This window comes from Narcine bancroftii, chromosome 12 (genome assembly GCF_036971445.1).
Source record: "Narcine bancroftii isolate sNarBan1 chromosome 12, sNarBan1.hap1, whole genome shotgun sequence".
Lineage (NCBI taxonomy): Eukaryota > Metazoa > Chordata > Chondrichthyes > Torpediniformes > Narcinidae > Narcine > Narcine bancroftii.
Genome location: NC_091480.1, coordinates 11,450,722 through 11,471,657, shown reverse-complemented (window position 1 = coordinate 11,471,657; position 20,936 = coordinate 11,450,722). Strand labels below are relative to the sequence as shown.

At 38.9% G+C, this 20,936-nt stretch overlaps 1 protein-coding gene across 5 annotated transcripts in view; it reads right to left on the bottom strand.

The window, feature by feature from the left end:
* The window catches only part of parn (poly(A)-specific ribonuclease (deadenylation nuclease)), a 95,841-nt gene that overhangs the window by 34,862 nt on the left and 40,043 nt on the right, over positions 1-20,936 (bottom strand). For 4 of the 5 annotated variants that reach the window (XM_069905086.1, XM_069905088.1, XM_069905090.1 and 1 more), the window contains 3 exons: positions 15,914-15,969; positions 14,998-15,084; positions 10,746-10,820 (listed from right to left, as the gene is read on the bottom strand). In XM_069905086.1, the coding sequence (XP_069761187.1) occupies positions 10,746-10,820; positions 14,998-15,084; positions 15,914-15,969 (218 nt within the window). The remainder of the gene's footprint in view (positions 1-10,745; positions 10,821-14,997; positions 15,085-15,913; positions 15,970-20,936) is intronic. The other variant, XM_069905087.1, reaches the window with a different exon arrangement.

The window sequence follows — 20,936 nt, the reverse complement described above, 5'->3', positions numbered from 1 at the left end:
AGGAACACCTCCACTGTGGAAAGTGATTTCAGGAGGAACCCTGGGACAGATGTGGGATGCAGGGGTTGGAAAATGGGAGAAAAAAATGAAAAAGCCCAAGCTGGATTCAATTAACCATGGTCCTCTTGCTCAGTTCAAAGATTTCAGGGATGTTGGAATACCCCAAGAGATTTTCCCCACTCCTTTGTTAAAGGGCTCAACACCTTTAAGTAGTGGATTTTTTTAAAAAAAAGACATCTCAAGGCACTTCCAAAATGAAAACCATTCTCCTGGCTTTGATACCACTATCAAAAATTGAGCATCCACATCTTTATTCTGTGGAGAAGCCATGGGTGACGTAACCCTTTCCTCCTGGACTCTCAAAGAAAAGCCACAGGAGAACCAGAATGACCACCCTCCACTACACATTAATAGCTGTGTAGTGGAGAGAACAGAGAGCACTAAGTGCCTTGGAGTCCACTTAACAAATGACTTCTCCTGGACATACATCTTACTTGTCTGGGAAGGCACAAAGTGACTATACTTCCTGAGAAGGCTGAGGCAAGTAAGGCGACAGGCCACCACCCTGTCAACATTGCCCAGCAGCTCTATGGAGAGCATCCTGGCCAGTGTGATACAGTTGCTGTAGAGTATTGGATCAGAGGTCAATCCACAGGACCATAAGAGTAGCAGAGAGGATCATGGAGTCTCCCCTGACAGCCTCAATCGATGTGATCTACGGGGATTGTTGGTGGAAAAGAGCGTACAAAATCATCGAGGACCCCTATCGCCCTGCACACAGCATCTTCCAGCTACTCCCACTGGGAAAGAGATACAGGAGTTTCAGAGCCAGAACCACAGTGCAGGGGGACTGCTGAATAACTGATGAACCGTTCAAATAAAATATTTAACAATATTTCTTTTTATATATGTATATACATATTGCACATGTATCGTTGGTCGGTACGTGTGCAATGCCTTGAGGTGTGCTGTTTGGTCAAGTTGTACTTGTACAATCGGGCGATAGTAAACTTGAACAAGAATTGCAAGGCTCACAAATTGTAACTATTGCTAAGTGACAGCAGAATCTCCCAACAAGCGCTTCCTCCTCCCTCCACCTCATGCACATTTTGACTTGATGTGCGAATCTCAAATTAAAAAAGAAACATTTCCATTTGTAATGCATCAGCCTGATTTTTAATGTGGCAATAAATGTCTACTGGTCCACAAATCATGCCTCCCCTTCAGAAAACAGCAAATAGAATGCCAACTTCTTTTGGAGGTTAGGAAGAACTAGTCAAGGAAAATTCTTTACAGGAACTATTTGAATCTGAACCATCCCCTGCCTCGGAGATCACATTAATGCAGAATGAATAGCCCTCAATAGATTGACTTCAGCAATAGAATGCAATTTATAATACAAAAAAACCCACAATAAAAAACACTCAAGAGAACACAATGTTCCATTTTATAAAAAAACCAAGACTCTGGAGCCATGATGACACATCGCATAGGGGGCAGCTATTTGTGTCATAATGCCTCTTTGGGGTCTTTGAGCAGTCATCCCTGGTTCTTCTCCCCCTCCCTCACTCCTTTCTTTATTGTCTATAAGCCGGGATGTTTTGAGTACCTGTCCAAGCTCTGACAGAACTGAATGGGGGGTGGGGGGGGAATTTACCACTTCATCCCCACTCACCCTATCAACTACTGACACAGCTTGCTGGAAAGATGCGCTTTTCTACTATCCACTTAAAAAAATTCATCTTTAAAAATCATTATTACATCAAATCCTCATCTTTTCTATTCCAACGAGAATATTTCCAACTTCTCTAAACTTTCAGCACAAATAAATACCTTCATCCCTGGTAACTGTGGTAAACTAGTCCTGTAATCTGAGCCTTTCAAAAGGTTTAATTTCTTTCAAGTGTAAAACAATTCAAATGTATCCATTCAAATTTCTCAATCTAAGACAGGGGTCTCAAACTCAATTTACTCGGGGGCCGCTGGAGGTGGAGTCTGGGTGAGGCTGGGCCGCATCAGGTTTTCCACAAGAAAAGCTCTTACAAAAACATTCCAATGTTATCAAATGTCTTTATTTTTATTTTTTAAACACAAAATAAGATGAAAAAATAAATTAATTAACAATTCATAAGAAAACAAAATAAAATCAATCAGTAATAAATAAATAAAATGAAAATAATAATAATACAGCAGATAGAGAAGACTGAAGAAACCACAGAGTTGCTGACTGGAGAAATGTAATTATTATTATTCAGATTCAAATGTCTGTATTAACAGTTCTTTAACCTTTAACTTTCTGAACATGAATGGAACATTGAACATAAACTGTATTGAACATGTCTTCTTCTGCCTATTTCTTACTGCTAGAGATCTGGCAGCACTTCCTCTCGCATAGCCGAGCCACATTTGGCTTAAGGGAGGAGGCAGTTGAGACCCTCAGTAGGGCTTGAAGATGCTCATCAGTAAGTCTGGACCTGTACTTGAACTTATTGAAGTTCAAGGTAGAGAAGAGATTTTCGCACAAGTATGTGCTCCCAAAAAGACACAGGGTCCGCTTGAACATTCGGGAAAGCTCAGGGAAGCTGGGGGGCAATTCTCTCAAAAATTCCCCAAGCTTGTCTGCTTTTCCACTCACCTCCCTTGGTTTTGACTTCAGAGTTGCACTGCAGGTCAATGAGCTCCATTTGAAGCACACGAGGGGCATCTTGCACATCAAAGGAGAAGTTGTCCGCAAAAATTTGAAATGTGGCTCTGTTTCAGTGTTTAGCCGATGTGTCTTTTCCGCTTCTTTTTCTGTCCGCTGAGCAACAACTTCCGGGTTCAGACTGGATGCTGAAGTGCGTGAAGCGGGAGCGGCTGCGGAAATTGCGCTTGTGCCACGTGCATATAATGACAAATAGAAAATGCACACAAATATGCTTATATTCACAATAAGCCCAGCCGATGTCCCGCCCCCGAGAGCAATATACCCCACCGTGATTGGTAGGTTCGTTCAGCTCCGCACACAACACTGAAAAGTGCCAATCATATCAAACTTGTGGGCCGCACTAACATTAAACTTTCATATTAAGGCAGGGCCACAAACTATCGTCCTGAGGGCCGCAGTTGGCCCGCGGGCCGCAAGCTTGAGACCCCTGATCTAAGATTAAGATTTTCAGATTTATTGTCAGAGTACATACAACCCTGAAATTCTTTTCTCCTGCAGGCGAGGCAGAATTACCACTTTTTGGTAGAGTCAAGAAAAAAAACTGTACCCAACGTACACATGTAAACCAATAAAGAACTGTAAACCGATAAACAGTGCCATACAGGGAGTAGATAAAAAAAAATTCAATAAAATGCAAAAGAGTCCCTGATTTTGTCATTGAGGAGTCTGATGGTGAAGGGGGAGCAGCTGTCCCTGAACCTGGTGGATGAATCTTGTGGCCACGATACTTCTTTCCTGATAGCAGTAGCGAGAGCAGAGCGTGTGCTGTGGATCCTTGATAATTGCTGCTGCTCTCCTATGGCAGCGCTCCCTGTAGGTGCTCTCGATAGTGGGAAGGGTTTTGCCCGTGATGTCCTGGGCTGTGTCCACTACCTTTTGAGAGCTTTACACTCCGGGGTATTGGTGTCCCCATACCCAGACAGTGATGCAGCTGGTCAGCACACTTTCCACCATACACCTATAGAAATTTGACAGGGTTTCCAATGACATATTAAACCTCCACAAACTCCTGAGGAAGTAGAGGTGCTGACATGCTTTCTTCACAATGACATTACTGTGTTGGGTCCAAGATAGATCCCCCAAAATAGTGACTCCCAAGAACTTACATTTGCTCACACTCTCCACCTCTGATCCCCCCAATGTTCACTGGGTCGTACACCTCTGGTTTTCCCTTCATCTCCTTGGTTTTGGTGACATTGAGTGTGAGGCTGTTGTTGGTGCACCATTCAGCCAAGTTTTCAATCTCCCTCCTGCATGCTGACTCATCATTGTTTAAAAAATATAAAATATATACATCGTACTATTGAAAGCAGATCAAAACATTTGTGAAAAGCAAGGCTGGTTTTTTTTTTTAAGACTTTGCTGACCACCTTAATTCATAGGAAGTAGGAACAGGAGTCGGCCAAAAATGGCCCATCGAGCCTGCTCCGCCATTCAATACGATCATGGCTGATCTAATTTATGACCTCACTCCACCTACCTGCCTTCTCCCCATATCCCCTAATTCCTCTATCATGTAAAAATTTATCTAACCGAATTTTAAATATGTTTAATGAGGCAGCCTCAACCACTTCCCTGGTTAGAGAATTCCAAACATTCACTACTCTCTGGGAAAAACTATTTTTCCTCATCTCTGTCCTAAATCTACTCCCCCGAATCTTGAGACTGTGTCCTCTCGTTTTAGTTTCCCCGGCCAGCTCAAAAAACCTTCCTACATCTATCCTATCCATACCCTTCATAATCCTCTATGTTTCTATCAGATCTCCTCTCATTCTTCTGAACTCGAGCGAATACAATCCTAGACGATTTAATCTTTCATCATAAGTCAACCCCTTCATCCCAGGGATCAACCTAGTAAACCTCCTCTGGACCGTCTCCAAAGCCAGTATATCCTTCCTCAAATATGGAGACCAGAACTGGACGCAGTACTCCAGGTGCGGTCTCACCAGTACCTTATACAGTTGCAACATTCGAGAAATCTTAAAATAAAGTGACCAGGTTCAAGTCTTGGCCGGTAAAAAAAAAACACTTAAAAAATGAGGTTGATGCAAATAGGGAGACAAAACAGCACAGGGATGAGATAAATTAAAAAACCTGATCACAGGAGATGGCCGCCTCCAATAACATAATTAATTTTGAGTATGTGTAATTATTGTTCTAAAAATAAAACGTTCAATTTCAACATCCCCTCTAGATTTTCCTTCATATTCAATTTATTCTGTTCTGAATATTGGAGCAAATATAGTTGATCACACCAATTATAAATTGGTCGAGTCCATGCATCGATAATGTTCAGGGCAAGGTTTAATCGAAAAAATATTGGCATGAATATTTTGGGCATAAGGAAACCATCAAATCAAAATTGAGACACTAGATCCAAAACAGGGTGCATTAGATAAATTATTTAGGTTAGTTCACTGGAGTAACAAGTGTCTGTTGGAGGGTGACATGGTTAGGATAGCGGTTCACACAATGATGTTACAGCGCCAGTGACCCAGGTTCCAATTTGGCACTGTATGCAAAGGGTTTGTACGTTCTCCCATCGTCTTCTGTGGACTTCCTCTGGGTACTCTGGTTTCCTCCCACCATTCAAAGACATGCAGGAGTTGTAGGTTAATTGAGTGGCACGGGCTCGTAGGCAGGAATGGCCTATTACCATGCCACATGTCTAAATACTGTAAAATTGGTTCAAACTCGATATTTTTTGGCAAGCCACTTTGCAGGAATTATAAAAAATTATGCCAGAACTAATAACTTAATTTTCTAAAATGCAAATGATGGCATCTATGTCATTTTCAGAATTAGTAAAGTCCCTGAGCCAAGGTTTGAAACAGTCAATTAAAGAATTTACAAGGAGCACTTGAACTCACAAAGATTCTCTTTGGAATTATGCAAACCTTCTGCTCAATAACCTTCACTATGTCCCACATGCTTATTCATTCCTCTTAATATGAAGAGACAACTGAAGAACAGGCAAGGACATCACAGACTCAGGAAAAAGGAAGTAGGGCATTGTTGAGTGTGTGCTATATGGCTTCAGTTAACAGCTTTGAGAATTCTGTCATGACCAAATGCAGCTCTTGCAAAATGTCAGGACTGATTTTAGGGACTGATCCAAAAAAAAGCCACAAAAAAAGTCTCAACAGAGTCATTTTACCTAAGATTTTCATTTGTAAACAAAGTTCTCAAACTGGTGAGTTTTAGACACTACGACTTGGATCTTCAGAATAAAAATCTGATTTAATCCAAAGCATTAAATCATTGTGGAACCATTAATTGCAAAAATATTGGGGATTTATATGTATGGAGAGTGCCGGAATGGACTGCAAGGAGTAGTAGTGTCTCAGAAGCTTTTAGATAAATGCATGAATGTTAAGGGGATGTAGGGATATCTATTATGCAAGCAGTAGAGTTGGTTTGATTGAGCAGCAACCAAATTAGGCAGAGAGAAAAAAAAACTCCATGGTTGAAAGGCATTTTTAAATCACAGTTGCTTAGATTACAGTTCAACGTGCCTATCACTTGGAAGTGAAGAAAATAATGTAGCCTTGTAAATGGTATCAAGGATCAGCCACCAGTGTGTGTGCACAGGTTGCATGAGAAACAGGGACTTCCTTCGCGATAACGTGTTGCTATTCCGGGAAAGTTTAGGCACTCCTCTGACCCAGAGGAGTAGGCTTTTGGGAGTAGAATGCCTCGGCAAAGTGATCTAAATCAAAATACAGGAATCAATCTGAAAGCACTTTGGGGTTGCTAGGCACTGACTTATCCTTGTTTTATTTTAAAATCACTTTTTTATATAAATAGAGCCAAGTTTTCAACTTTCTTGCAAGAATAATTCACAAAATCAAAATGTAAGATAACATTATTTAGAAAGCATAAACATGGTGTATGCTGGAAACCAGAACTAAAAATGGCAAACTGTGGAGATACTAGTAGGTCAGGCCACACCCATTGTGGTCCCAGTGCTAATCTTTGTGGCACTCGACTAATTAGAGATTCTCAATCTAAAAATGACCTTCCAACCTATTCTATTCAACATCCAATCTACATTATACTGGAGGATCAAATAAAAAAAGCAATTGCATGAAGGCTTTCAATTATTAGAGGTCAGAAAAATCAAATTGGCAATGGTAGCTTTGAGAAGTGTTCATGGAATTCATTTGATATGGTTCCTGAGAAGAATATGTTGAAGAACCAACCAGAAAGTAGACTATTTTAGTTTATGGTATTGAGTAAAGAAACATTATTAATAAGTGATCTCAGATAAGTGACCTGACGAAAGAGTGATGCAACATGATAGAATTTCCAATTCTATTTAAGACGGAGAAACTTGGATCAGAACTGAGAACATGGAGCACTTCAGCCCACACATCTGTGCCAAGCGGCATGACTAAATCAAACCAACTCTACTGCTTGCATAATAGATATCCCGACATCCCCTTAACATTCATGCAGTGCCAAGTGGCATGACTAAATCAAACCAACTCTACTGCTTGCATAATAGATATCCCTACATCCCCTTAACATTCATGCATTTATCTAAAAGCCTCTTAGACACTACTACTCCTTGCAGTCCATTCCAGGCACTCTCCATACATATAAAAAATCCCCAACACCTCTCCTCCTTAAGCACATGTCCTAGTGTGTCCCCTTGAACACATGTCCACTGCATAGATAGATAACCTATGACCATGTCCTCCTTTTGAATGGCCACCCTAGCTTCAAACAAAGCAAAATCATGGTAAACCTCTCCAGAAGCCTTTCTAAAGCCTCCACATCTTTCAGGTAATGGACGATGAGAAATGAACCAAAGGTTTAGAGTTGCAACACAACTTCCTTCTATATGCCATGCCCTGCCTAATGAAGGCAAGCACACCATTCACTTTCTTTGTCATCCTATCTCCATGTGTGACCAATCAGTAGAATTAATGTTCACATTTTAAAAAAAAAGTGAAACACATATTCTAGATATTGAAAACCTGAATAAAGCAACAACAACAAAAAAAGAAGCATTTGTTAGGAACTACTTGAGGATATAAAAGAGCAACTCAAGTAAACATTGGTCCCTTAGAGGAAACGATGGTAAAATAATGAGAAAAGTTTTTAATTATTTTGGATCACTATTTGTGGGAAAACACCCCAATGGTCAGAGAAAAATTAGTAGGTAAATTAATAGTTGGGAGGAGGGGGAAAAAAATGGGTGGACAAAGGCCTACACCAACTTGGACTCCATGGGCTGCATCTTACCGTCCTAAAGGAAATGGCAAAAGAGACAGAGGACAAGTTGGTTGTAAACCACCAAAATTTCCTGCATCCTGGAATGGGCAGAGAGAATTGGAAAACCATAGAGCAGCACTACAAAAGGAAAGAGGGTAGAAAGGAGTGGGTGGGAAATTAATTGGCCAAATAATTTACCATCATTGGGAAAATACAGGAATCCATTATTGAACAGTCACAGCAGGATACTGAGAAAATTCGCAAGACAGAGGGAATATAATTTCATGAAAGGGAAATATCTTTGATGTTTATCTCAAGACCTCAAAAATAAAAACCAACAGTAGAACCAGTGGATGAAGTGCATTTGAATTTCCAGAAGGCATAGATGGTGCTTGACCTGCTGAGTATTTCCAGCATTTTGTTTATTATTCCCCTCAGATTTACCGAATGTACATTTCTTAAAAATTTTGTTTCCTGATTTAGTGAGCCAACATCTTTCTCAACTTCTTTAATATCATGACTTCATTTTGCTTATCCCTTTTCAAAAGTTAGATCACATTTTATTTTACTTCAAAAATGTCTTAAAACACAAAGAAACGTCACTAATTATTTTACTGAATATTTGAGGTATTTACACTAATTTTAAGTGTTTCCAATAAATCAGGAAAACTTGAAATCTCCAAACTTTAACAGGAGCCAAAATTGTGTCACAAGCTTTATCTCCCGTGGAAGGGTATCGTGATACACTGGGACCTTCTTGCTGATGAAGCCTTCACAGAGCTTGTCAGCTGATATCTAAGGGAGAAGTACCATCTTATCTGAAGTCCAGCATCTGATCCAGATTATAGAGGATGGAGACGGCAGATATCGCGACTGACCTGATAGTTATCAGTCAGCGTGGAGTCTGCTATTCCTGAGCAAGATGGGCACGCTGCTTTCCAGATGATAACAATCAGATTAGAGGATTTCCTCTGAAAGAGGAACAAAATTTCACTTCATGGAATCATGCAAAATGCCACGGACTCTCTACCCACTTAATGCAAATCAAGAGTTTAAGGAATCCATTAACTTGGAGAATGAACAACAGCTAGATTTGTTATAACCATCTACCATTCAAATCAATAAGTTACACAGGAAATAGTCAATTTAACCGGCAACCACATGGAATGAAAACAATTTAAAATCTTTGGAAGCATTATCTAAAGCAGCATTCAGGAAAAACTATGGGTAAAAGTGTAATTCGCAAAACTATACATAAAAATTATATAGAACAGATGAAAGATTGTTTCTTGCTACGTTTCCTTAAATGACCAAAATAAACTTTAATATCGCACTCTAAATGAACAGATTTCTTGTTTGAGAAGATGTGTAATTAACAAAATCCCAGTCACATTTGACCATCACAACTTTTGTGTTAATGGCACATTTCATTATCATATGTCCAACATAAACAAGGTGCTTTAAAAAAAATTAAATCACAAGTATAAAGGATCCCCAACAATAAAAAAAAAAAGCACCCTTCTACCACTACCCTCTGCCCTCTATCACCAAGCCAATTTTGGATCCTGTTAACCAGCTTGTTCCTTGGACCCCACCTTCTGTCAGTGCAGACTCTAGCAGAAGCAACAGTCGTGCAGCTACATTTTCTGTTAGTTTGTTCTTTCCATGTTCGCACTGGGTTCGCTCTCAAGGATTAAAGATGAAAGATGTAAATCGACAGAGAGGAACATCTTCCCCCACCTCCATGTTGTTTGTTAGTTTACTTTGCAATAGTTCTGGTTAGACACACACACATTTGCACACATCATTCTCACAAGTCGAGATTGATATGAACAAGTGACATTAATAAAACAACTTTAAAACAGTCGCCAAGTCCTGGAGCTTGCAGAGGGAGATGGAAAAACATTACCCTTGTGTTTGTACTTTGTGTATTTATTCTGAGTTGGGTTCGCTGAATGACTGTCACAAGTGCAAGTAGCCTATAAATCAAAAGAACTATGTGACTATCACATGTGCTACATGGGCATCCTTCCAAATTTCAGAAAAGCAAAACATTCCACTTTGAGAGACTTTGCTTCTGTTTTATCAATCCAGGTTAAACAACATAGATGATTGACCAATAGTTGTCAGTCACGCATCCCAAAAGGGAGCCAAGTTCAGTTTCTACGATAATAAAAACAGAAAATACTGAAATATTCTACAGGCAAGGCCTCAGCTCTGGGGTGGGGGGGGGGGGGGGGGGGGTGGAACAAACCAAGTGCACGTGGCAGAACGAAGACCCTTCAGAACCTGAAACTTTCTGTTCCCACAGATGAAGCTCAACCTGCCACAAATTTTATTTTACTTCTCGATTGCCAGCATTTTCCCCAACTTTCATTTCATGCTTTCTATTGTTCCGTTGACCATGAACAACATGGCAATATATGGACAAATGGCTACAACAACCAATGCTAATGCTGTAAGATGAAAACTGGCCACGTTATCCATTGCTCACAGTTTCTACAAACTGGGAGTGTTCACTGAAGACAGGCAAAGGTGCAGGACCACACCCACCTTTGACTCTTCTTCCATCAATCACTTGAGACAGGAATGAATAATATTTAACCATATAACCACTTACAGCACAGAACAAGCCAGTTTGGCCCTACTAGTCCATGCCGTAATAATTTGGAGGACAATCAGTAGTCATGAATCATTACATTGACAAAACATTCACAAGGGGGAGAAGGGGGAAAACTGACGCAAAAAACAATTACTGAACCCTTTGTGCAGAAACATTGGATACTGCAACAAAAAAAAAATCTGAAATTTCACTTACCAATTTGTACCTGCTCCCGCTGGCTCAATGCTACAAATGCTGAAGTATCATCTATCCAAGACACCTGGATGTTACCTAGTGTGTAAAAGATGAAATCACAGTTATTGGAACACAAATATTTAATAAATTTGTACTTCACTTGCCTACCAAATGTAATTTGATATGAACATTTTAAACCTCTGCCAAATCAAAATGAATAGTTTATTCAAGCTTATTACTAAAAATATTACATTTTTGATATTACATTACAATGAATACCATGCGGTCATACATAACTAGATCAAAAGCACATTGTTATTTTGAAGCATTAAAGGACGTTGAAAATCTCAAAATAAATTACTGTTGCTTTTGGTACTCCTAATTTGGCACAGTTAATAAGCTCAATTTAAAAACATTCCACACTTGTTTCTTCTTGCAGTTAGTTAACACTTACCGTTATCAGAACTTGACATTCTTTCCAAATTTAGTCTGACAATATTGATTAGAGACCTTCTCATTCCCTATCAGCCATCCCCACTGCGTATTTCAGTAAAAGCCTCATTTTCCTTCCACCTCGTAATATATATTTTTTAATGTCGTCAGTTGGAGAGAAGTATGGAGAAACCAAAACTTAATTGCTTCACTAAACTGCTGAGGAAGAGTAACACATCTACAAAGAGTTACAGCTCACAGAAGTAAATTTATTATCCATTTTTCTCTTGTGCGGCAATTTAATTGATACTTGTTTATGTATTTTCCGAACCTGTATCACTGCAGCAAGAAGAATTCAGTGCATTTGTGCATTATACTTGTAGGCATGGACAATAAACTCTCTTCATCATTCAATGCATCTTGGCAATTAAGTTTGATAACCCAGAGTATTTTCAAATTTTGCTGCAAAACAGTCCTTGGTACCTTGTCAAATTAGCAAAGGTCAAATCAATTATATTCCCCAAGTTAATGACATTCTTTCAACCAGAAAAATGTGAAAGTATTTTATTTCATTCGGAGGCTAAATTAACAATGAACAAGATCTGCAGGCACCTCTAATTTATATTGAAATGACAATGCTAACTTTGTATCATTTTCAAACGCAGATGGATTCTACTTCTATTGAATCATTCAACAGTAGATTTGGTGTTTCTACACTGTTATTCCCATTAACACATTTAGAGTTAACCACACAATATTTACATTTCTTAAAATGTAACCAAACCAAAATACTGTGGTAATCTGAAACCCAAATAGTAAGTGATGGAAATGTTCAATCCACTGAGTTTTCATTTCAGGACCAGAAAACATTACTGGGGTTTCCCTTTCCTCTATTGGCTACTTTCACTGGGAGGTGCTGCTAAATTGGGTTCAAAGAACTATCGAGGACCCTTTCCATCCAAAGCATAGCATCTTTGACCTACTACCATCAAGAAAGAGGTACAAGAGCATCAAAACCAGGACTACCAGACTGGGAAATAGCATCTTTCCACAGGCTGTGAGACTCATGAACAGATTCCAGAAACCCAGTATACAATTCCAAAATATTTATATATATTTATTTTAAATTGTATTTGACTATATATAAAGGTAATTATTATGTAAAACACAATGCTGGAGAAACTCAGCAGGTCAAACGGTGTACTTTAGAAAGCAAAGATAAAGATACATGGACCAACCAAGACCACCTGTCAATTGGAGGAGCAACACCTAACACTCTACACAAACATCGATGTTTCCGGTTCCCACTCCCCTTCCCATTCTCTCTGTCTTCTTTCCTCCAGCTTGACTCCCTTCCCTCTCCATTCACAGAGCCTCCTCCCCCCCCCCAACTGTTTGCTGGTGGGTCACCTGTTTGTGGAACTGTGCTCCTCCCTCCACCCCCCCCCCCCATTTTGTTCAGGCGCCTGCCCACATTTTGGTCATACCTTGATGAAGGGCTCAAGCCTGAAACATTGGTTATGTATCTTCATCTTTGCTACATAAAGTACAGTTTAACCTGGAATGCGAGAGTAAGCCTACTTAAGAAGATTTACAGCACCAGGTCTGCAGCCTGAGGTGTTTCACAGTGTTTTCTCTGTCCACAGATATTGCCTGACCCACTGAGCATCATCTACCAGATGAAAATTTACTTAGGAACACTCAAGTTCTTATTGTTGGACTACCACCCTGTTCTTATCAAAGCTGTACACGACAGAAGTACTCAGACCTAACTAAAGGAAGAGAAAATCATCCTTATTGACAATTTCAGAAACACAGCAAATGAGAAAGCAGGAATGGGGAACTAGATTTTGTCTAATTGGTGATCTTATTAAATAGGCCGAACAGCCTCGTGGTTTCTTAGATTTTTTTTGCCATTTATATTTTTAACTCCTTCGAACACATTTGAAAATGTGGCCTAATAGCCTCTGGTAGCAGAGAATTCCATAGGTTCACCACTCTTTGGGTGATGAATTTTTTCCCTTCATCAGTCACAAACTGCTTTATTCATATTTTCAGGCCTTGACTCCCAAGTTCTGGACTTTCCCCACCATCAGGAACACATTCTTCCTTCATGTTGTGTCTGCCCAGTCAGGAGATGGTTCAATCAGGTCCTCTCATATTCCTCTAAACACAGCCCATCTGTCCCAAATTTTTTCCCCTCCTCCAAATGACCAGTCCAACAATGCCAGAAATCAATCTGTGAATGTTCACTGCATTTCTTCCATTACAAGATGATTCATCTGCACACAAGACCAAAGCTACACACAATATTCAAGGCATGGTTTTTAACCAAGGCCATATATAATTCCACCAAGGCATCTATTGGTGCAATGAATTCCTCTTGTGGCAATCAATTTGCCTTCTTTCTTACCTGATGCACTGCCATGCTTTGCTCCCTTGACTGATAGACAAGAACACCAGGTCTCATTTCAACACTACACCCTCCTCCCCATTCGCTTTCCTAATTTCTTAATATTCATATGATAATCTCCCTTCCTATTTTAGCTGACAAAGTGCATAATCTCACATTGATCCATATTGTTATGCATCTACCATGTAACTTCCACTTCCTCAACCTGTTCAAATCGCACTGAAACCTCCTGAATCTCCTTCATCGCCACATTTCAACCCACCTTTGAACTGTCTGCAAACTTTAATTCCTTCATCACCAATACAAATTGAGCATAGCAGAGATCTAAGCACTAAACCCCATTGGACCGTGCAACACTGCCTGTCACTCAGACAAGGAACAGTTCATTCCTACTTTATTCTTCGTATACCAACGAGTTCACAATCCATGCCTTACACACAATCCTGCATGCTTTGAGTGTGTAAATTGATCTCTTATGTGGGTCTTCATATTTTTTCTGCATTGTCCAATCAAAACAAAGAGCAAATAAAATTTTCTTCTCAATGAAATGGATAGAAAATTACCCCAGGAATAGCTAATAAAATTTACTAATGATGCAAATGCTGTTAAACTCATTACCTTTGAGGAAGTAGACCAGTGGAATTGGTCTCACTCCTTCGAATAAAATTAAAATTCCAGTTTTAATCTTCATATTACGTGGTTGAGGACAGGCTTGACCTCAGCTGTGACATATCACAGTTTTTTGGGTGGGGGTGGGGGAGAAGAGAAAAGGAGATGTCTTTTTCCAAATGTTTTTAGAAGTTTTAGCCAGATTTTATTGAGAAAAAAAATCAACAATAGAAGACACTTACAGTGAGAACACGTCAATTTATGCCAAAAGTTTGGGTGATGAATGCAGGTAGTCCAACACTTTGGCAAATTATTGCCGGTTATATTTTTACTTAACTTTCCACATTACTCTACTGGGATTTTCAATGTAATGACATAACAAAACAGAAGGTCCTTCCATTTGAAATACATATTTCCAGTATTAAATGGCTCTCCAATCACAGCACATGGCCATGCATGTGATGGCAATTTGCAACTCTTCTCTCAAACAACAGTGACATAAAAACATTTTCACCCACTGGGAAAATCCTGGTTGTCATCAAGTTGTCTCGTTAGGGAACGTTGCATCATGCACATCCCATTTAGCTCAGAGTGGCAAATGGCACAGACACTTCAAGTATTAAATTGTGATCTACAGAGTGGCAAAACAAAATAACATCTAACTATCCATTTTTGGGAACCAGAGCAAGTCAGTATGCTTATTTTAAAGAATGCTTAAAAGACTGAGATTTTAAAATTGAAACTGCGCTCGTCAGTTTGCTAAATTGTTATCAAATGAAACTACTCAGTGCTGGAAATAATTTGTAATTTGGATCCTACCAAACGCACTGAAAAGTTGGTAGAGATCACTGGTCTTCCATTCCTTGGGAAAACGAACATGAAGAACATGGTCCCTCTTGGGCTGCACTGCAGGGGAAAAAAAAGTAAAACTAGAGCTTGATCATAAAGCTTTGGTGCATTGGGACCAAAACTTGGTGGGCAAAATAAAAAAGTACAATTTGTTCACTTAACACATGAATCTGTTAAAAATAGATGCATATGCAAGCAAGTGCCTGCCAATAACCAATCATGGTTTAATCCTAGAACAACTGATGGCCTTCATTATTACAAAAAAGCTTTTCATGACTTCCAGCAAGCTGTTGTATAGATTCTTCCTTTTCCCTTGAGCTTGTCTAACATTCCTTTCCATAAAGTTTCCAAAAGGAAATACGACACACTTTAGAGAAAGAGAAACTTGTGACCACCATGAATATGAAGCTTGATTTCTCTCGTTGCCAGAATTCTCTTGTCGTTGAGTCAATGCCCATTTCCTGCCACAGCAAATTCTTGGAGGACAGGTTTTCCTTCAGGAGCACAGGCTTAAGATATGTTTGCTCTTGATTCTGTGGCTCTTAAAAATTTCAGTTCATCTTTCTGGACAAGCAATTTTGTTGCACTTTGAGCAAAGCTTTACCCTTTTCCTTCCATTTCCTTTTTGGAATGATCACAGTCAACATCATAAATCTTGGAAAATTATGATTTTTCAGTGTGTAAAATAAACATTTTTTGTTACATAGCAGATTAATGCCATTTGTTAAAATTGGAAATGAAGTACAAGTTGATAATGGAGTGCAAAATTAGTTGAAGTAGGGCTTTTAATAGAGAATCTTTACAATCGCCTGAAGGAATTGAAATAGAAAGTTGTTCTATAGAACATGCAATTTGATGCACATATACAGTTAAAAGCATCACTTACAATCTGGTCCACTGAGGTTTAGGTAGGGAATGTCAATAACTCTCATTAGAAACAGTCTGCATAAAAAAAAATACAAAACATCGATGATTAGAAAAGTCAAACACAAAGACTGTCTGTTCAGCATCACCTGCTCTGTTGGAAGAGCTGAACTAGTTGAAGTATGTAGTGATCACAACCCCATCTATCTCACGGTATAATTTACACTGTAGGTTTATTTCCATGCAAGTTTTAAAAAGTCACTCACACAGAAAGTTAGTTTAATTATACACAATTCTAATAAGAATTAATGTACATTAACAATGCATTAAAATTAGGTGCCATCAGTTGCTTAAATTATCCTAAATATTCAAAATGCTCAATTCATTTTAAATTCTTGTTCCTAATGGTTCTAGAGTGGGTGCAAGGGGCTAAGGGAGCAGAAATTGCATTACACTTATTTGTGGCTACTTATTCTTACCAGCCAGAATCTGGCACCAGTGTATTTTTAAAAATTGGGATTAGAGCAAAGTAATCCTTGCCAGAGGCACACAGATGTAGGTAACTTAAAAATTATATATTCTAATCTTCCCCATTTATTTGGACAAGACATGAAATTTGAAAAAAGTGCTTTCATTCCCAACATCTCAAAAATTCCTGCAATTCTTCTTTGTGACTACCTCAGGTGGACCCAACTGATTATTACAATATGCACAAATTGAGTTTGACATCATCCAGATGTGGACACTCCATTACTTCAGTAAAATCTGATTGCTTATTTAAATTTTATTCCTCAGAATTTCGGAGGCAGATAATTTTAGTTGCCCAATATACATTATACCATTCAACATCTATTGCTTTTCCGAGCCTAACAAATGCAAGTTTAAAAAAAACATAAGAATGCAGGAATGATATTAACAAGCCAAACCCGCAATTTTGGTAGACGATTATATTTTACTTTTTTATCTTGACAGTATTAACTACATCCTGCCCAGTCAGAAATTGCAGGCAACGTTTCAATTTTATTCCAGAGTAGGAAAACACTGCATTGTTCGAGGTAGGAGGCAAATAATTTGGATCACTCCAACCAAACCGTCGTGATCTGAAAACGGGGATATACTCCACCTTGGACTGAAAAGGTTAATGACATTGTAGTTACATTTTCAAGTGAAAAATTGATACACTTCATAACATTAGAGGCTGTCACGCTATCATCCTTCTCAAATTTTGTGAAATGAAATATAATTAGCGATAAGTACTGAAACAACTATAAAGAATCTAAAAATCCCAACGAGTTATCAATTGCAACAAGATTAAGATCACATGTTTTCAGGTGGTTCAATCTTAGGCGATTGTTATCAATAGACAGAAACTGAATTTAGAATCTACAGAGATTAATTTATCTGTTATCTCATTTTCTTGGACCTTCTGACCAACACATGAATGAAAAGCTCCTCCATTGCCCCTGGCCCACATTCATTGAAGAAGCAATACTGAGAATTCGATGGAAAATGTTTCATGACCCACCCATTACAATACTTCAGAGAATTTATTATACAGTATTGATATTGCTTAATTCTCTCTTCACACTGCTAACATCGCAGAGGTGGTAGAGAAACCTGAAGAGGAACACTCAGCCTCTTTCCCTCCACCATCAGATTTCTGAATAGACAATGAACCACAGACACTGCCTCACTTTCTTTTTTTTTTGCACAAACTTTTTCATGTAATTTTATAGCAATATTTAGCACTGTAATTCTGCCACAAAACAACTCATTTGTGATATGTTCATGACAATAAATTCTGATAATTCCAAACAAATTTAATTCTTTTTAAATTATTCAATACAAGAGATACAGTAGTCACAGGCCCTCCTGGTCCTCGAACCCAATTACACCCATGAGAGCAGTTAACCTTTGGAATGTGAGAGGACACTCACGGAATCAGAAAAAAAAACTTTTTAATGGGAAGAATGGACAAACTCCTTGCAGTCAGCAGCAGATTTGAATCCCGGTCACTGGCACTGCAATAGTGTTGCGCTAATTGCTACACTAACCATGCCGCCCTAGATAATGCTTGGAGTCTGTGGCACTGGTCAGAGAGAAATCAGGATCTTGCATTATAAAATAGCACCTCAAACATTGCAGCATTCCCTCAGCATGGCACTTCAATTTCGGCCTTCATTTTTGCTGTCAATTCTCTGCGATGTAACGCATCAATTTCTAACTTTGTGAATATCCTTGGTTTAAAAACAGGATTCAAGTCAACTCTCACCCATAAGCACAGAGACTCTCGCAAACTAAAATTCCCAACAATGGACTAGGCACACTGTCAAAGGAATCATACTTCCAGCTACCAGAGGCACTGTACCTGTTTCTTTGCCTTGATTTTCCTCACCCCCATCCCTCCTCTGTTTCTTCCCATCCCTTCCCCAGGGGTTTGCTGCCCAGCCAAGCAAACAGGTAGGAGTTCACTCAAAATCTTCCCTTGGTTTCTGCCTTGGTGGTCACAAGGAAACAAGAACTAAGGTGATTGCTATGACATGCAATATCTGGAGACAAGGATACCAATAGTTTAAAGCAGGTGCAAAGAGAAGGAAAAAGTGAGATTCCACCCACGTCCTTCCAATCACAGGATCCCAAATCGGTATTAAGATGCATGTTCTGCAGATCCAGGGAAGCAGCTATCAACAATTTGATGTTTATTAAGCAAGTTTTAGATTAAGATCAGGCACAAGTATATCTTCATTTAACAAGTTACAAATCTTTTGATACATATACATTACAGCATCATCTCCAAAGTGTGATTTAATATAACACTGCATTCCCTTTATGTACTTTACAACTGTGTTGTAAACCAGCAACTGACAGGCTACATTATAAGAAGGTGGTCTTAAAATGTTAGCCAAAAGTTATGTTTATATGTTCAAAGTACATTCAGCAAACAAGTTAACAGGCAAAAGTCACAAGAGGTACAAAAAAAGGGCAAGTCTCACAATTGGAAAATGCATGCCTTATTGACTGAAACACTCAGACTGCGAGGTGTTAACTTTAACTATGCGATGCAAATAATCCCCGTGCTCCTGCCAACTTCTGAACAAGATTGAGGGGAGAAGAAAGAAAGCTTTTCAGCTCTCGTTTTGCTTGGAGCAGTTATTCAGCAATTCTCACTGCAAAAGGCTTGTATGGACACGATTTGTGTTGACAAAAAAAATGTTTAAATTTTCTGCAGTCATATAGAAAATGGTTGGTAGGTGATATCCAAGCATCAATGACACTGCATCCTAAACCATCTGCAGCGGTGAAAACAACAATTAGGAGAGATACAGGAGTAGGATGGAAATGTTTAAAAGAAAACACTTCTACACGGGCAACATTTTTATTCGATTAGAATCCTGTCTACATGTCAAGCCTCAAGGAACTCAGAGGGTGGTCTTCAATTTGAAACAGGAGTGGAATTCTGATTTATGGGCATGTAAGAATGAAAGATTACCAGATACCAATAAAGAGCTGGCATAGCTAAAAGAAAAAGGAGTGAAATGGGCAATATTTTTATCTTCTCTCACATCAACATCCTCAATAATTCATTAGCAAGATCAAGCAAAATGCAAGAATGAGGTGAAAGGAAACCCAGTACCACAGGCTGGAGTACAAAAAGGAGGACTAGTTATCACTGCTCAATATTACATTATATCCTATTAAATTCCCTCCCCTCATTTTTTTTCTCCATTGCCAAATGGCTGTTACTGAACAGCACAACACTTGAGACAAGACAAGCAAACTCACCAATTATTGATATTGTATTATGTAACACTCTGGGAAACGAAAAAGCTGAAGTTGGTAACTTTAAAAAAAAATACACGATACAACTAAAAGAAACTTTCCAAATGGACAGCGCAGTTAGTACGATGCTTTTGCATTTGAATCTGGTTCTGGTTGAAAGAGTTTCTTTGCAAGTTCTCCCCATGTCTTCATGGGTTTCTTCTGGGTGTTCCACTTACCACCTTCCAAAATGTACGGTAGATTAATTTGGGTTTTATTGGATGGCATGGTTTAAATGGCCAGAATCTGCTTCTACTGTACTTTAAATGGATGGCATGGTGAGTGCAGCACCTTTTACAACATCAGCAATCTGGACCAAACCTGGGTTCAAACTCTGTAAGGAGCTTGTAAGTTCTCCCTGTGTTTGCGTGGGTTTTCTTCAGGGATTCCTGTTTCCTCCCACCGTTCAAAACGTACCAGGGATGTAGGTTAACGGGGTGTAAATTTGGCGGCACGAAATGGCCTGTTACCGTGCTGTATGTCTAAATTTTAAAAATAAAATTTTAAGATTAAATTATAATTGAGGCTGTAATTCGTGGGCTAGTAGATCGAACTCTGGCCACTGAACTAGCGACAACTTCAAATGAAACCATGGCAGCCAAGAAACCCACCAAGTTCAAGAAATAAAATAATTCTGAAACAAGAAAAGTGCCAACAACCATGAAACAAATGGATTATCAAAATACCCATTTGGTTCAGCGGGGTATTCAGTTCATAAACAATAAATGTCATCCTTGCCATTGATAATCCTACGAAGGAATAATTTCTAAAAATAACTGCTGCTGTTGGGCTTTTAACTTAGGATCAGAATTTCACATATAAATGAACACCACACTTGGATGAGACTGTCGAGTGCTAGTTCCACAGCAGCATTATTAAGCTGCAAGTAGGTTCAGCTTGCACTGAAATTTAACATTCGTACACAATGTTTTAGACCATTTGGGATACTGCTTCAACTTGTATGTTATTTTGGAGCCTTTTCTGAGGTGAGGTCAAGCCAATTAATACATTTTGTGTAATCTATTACTTATCTTCAGTAAATTACAGTTCTGTTTATCTGTCCTCTTGTCTGAATACCTCTCATAAAAGTTCCTCTCATAAAAAATTAAAACGAACAAATCAAACTCCACTCTGAGGCAACCCACTCCAACAAATGGTATCAGCAGTACATTCTCTTTGCACTCCACAGTAAATGTATTTTTTTGAAAATTCTCCTCAAAAATAAT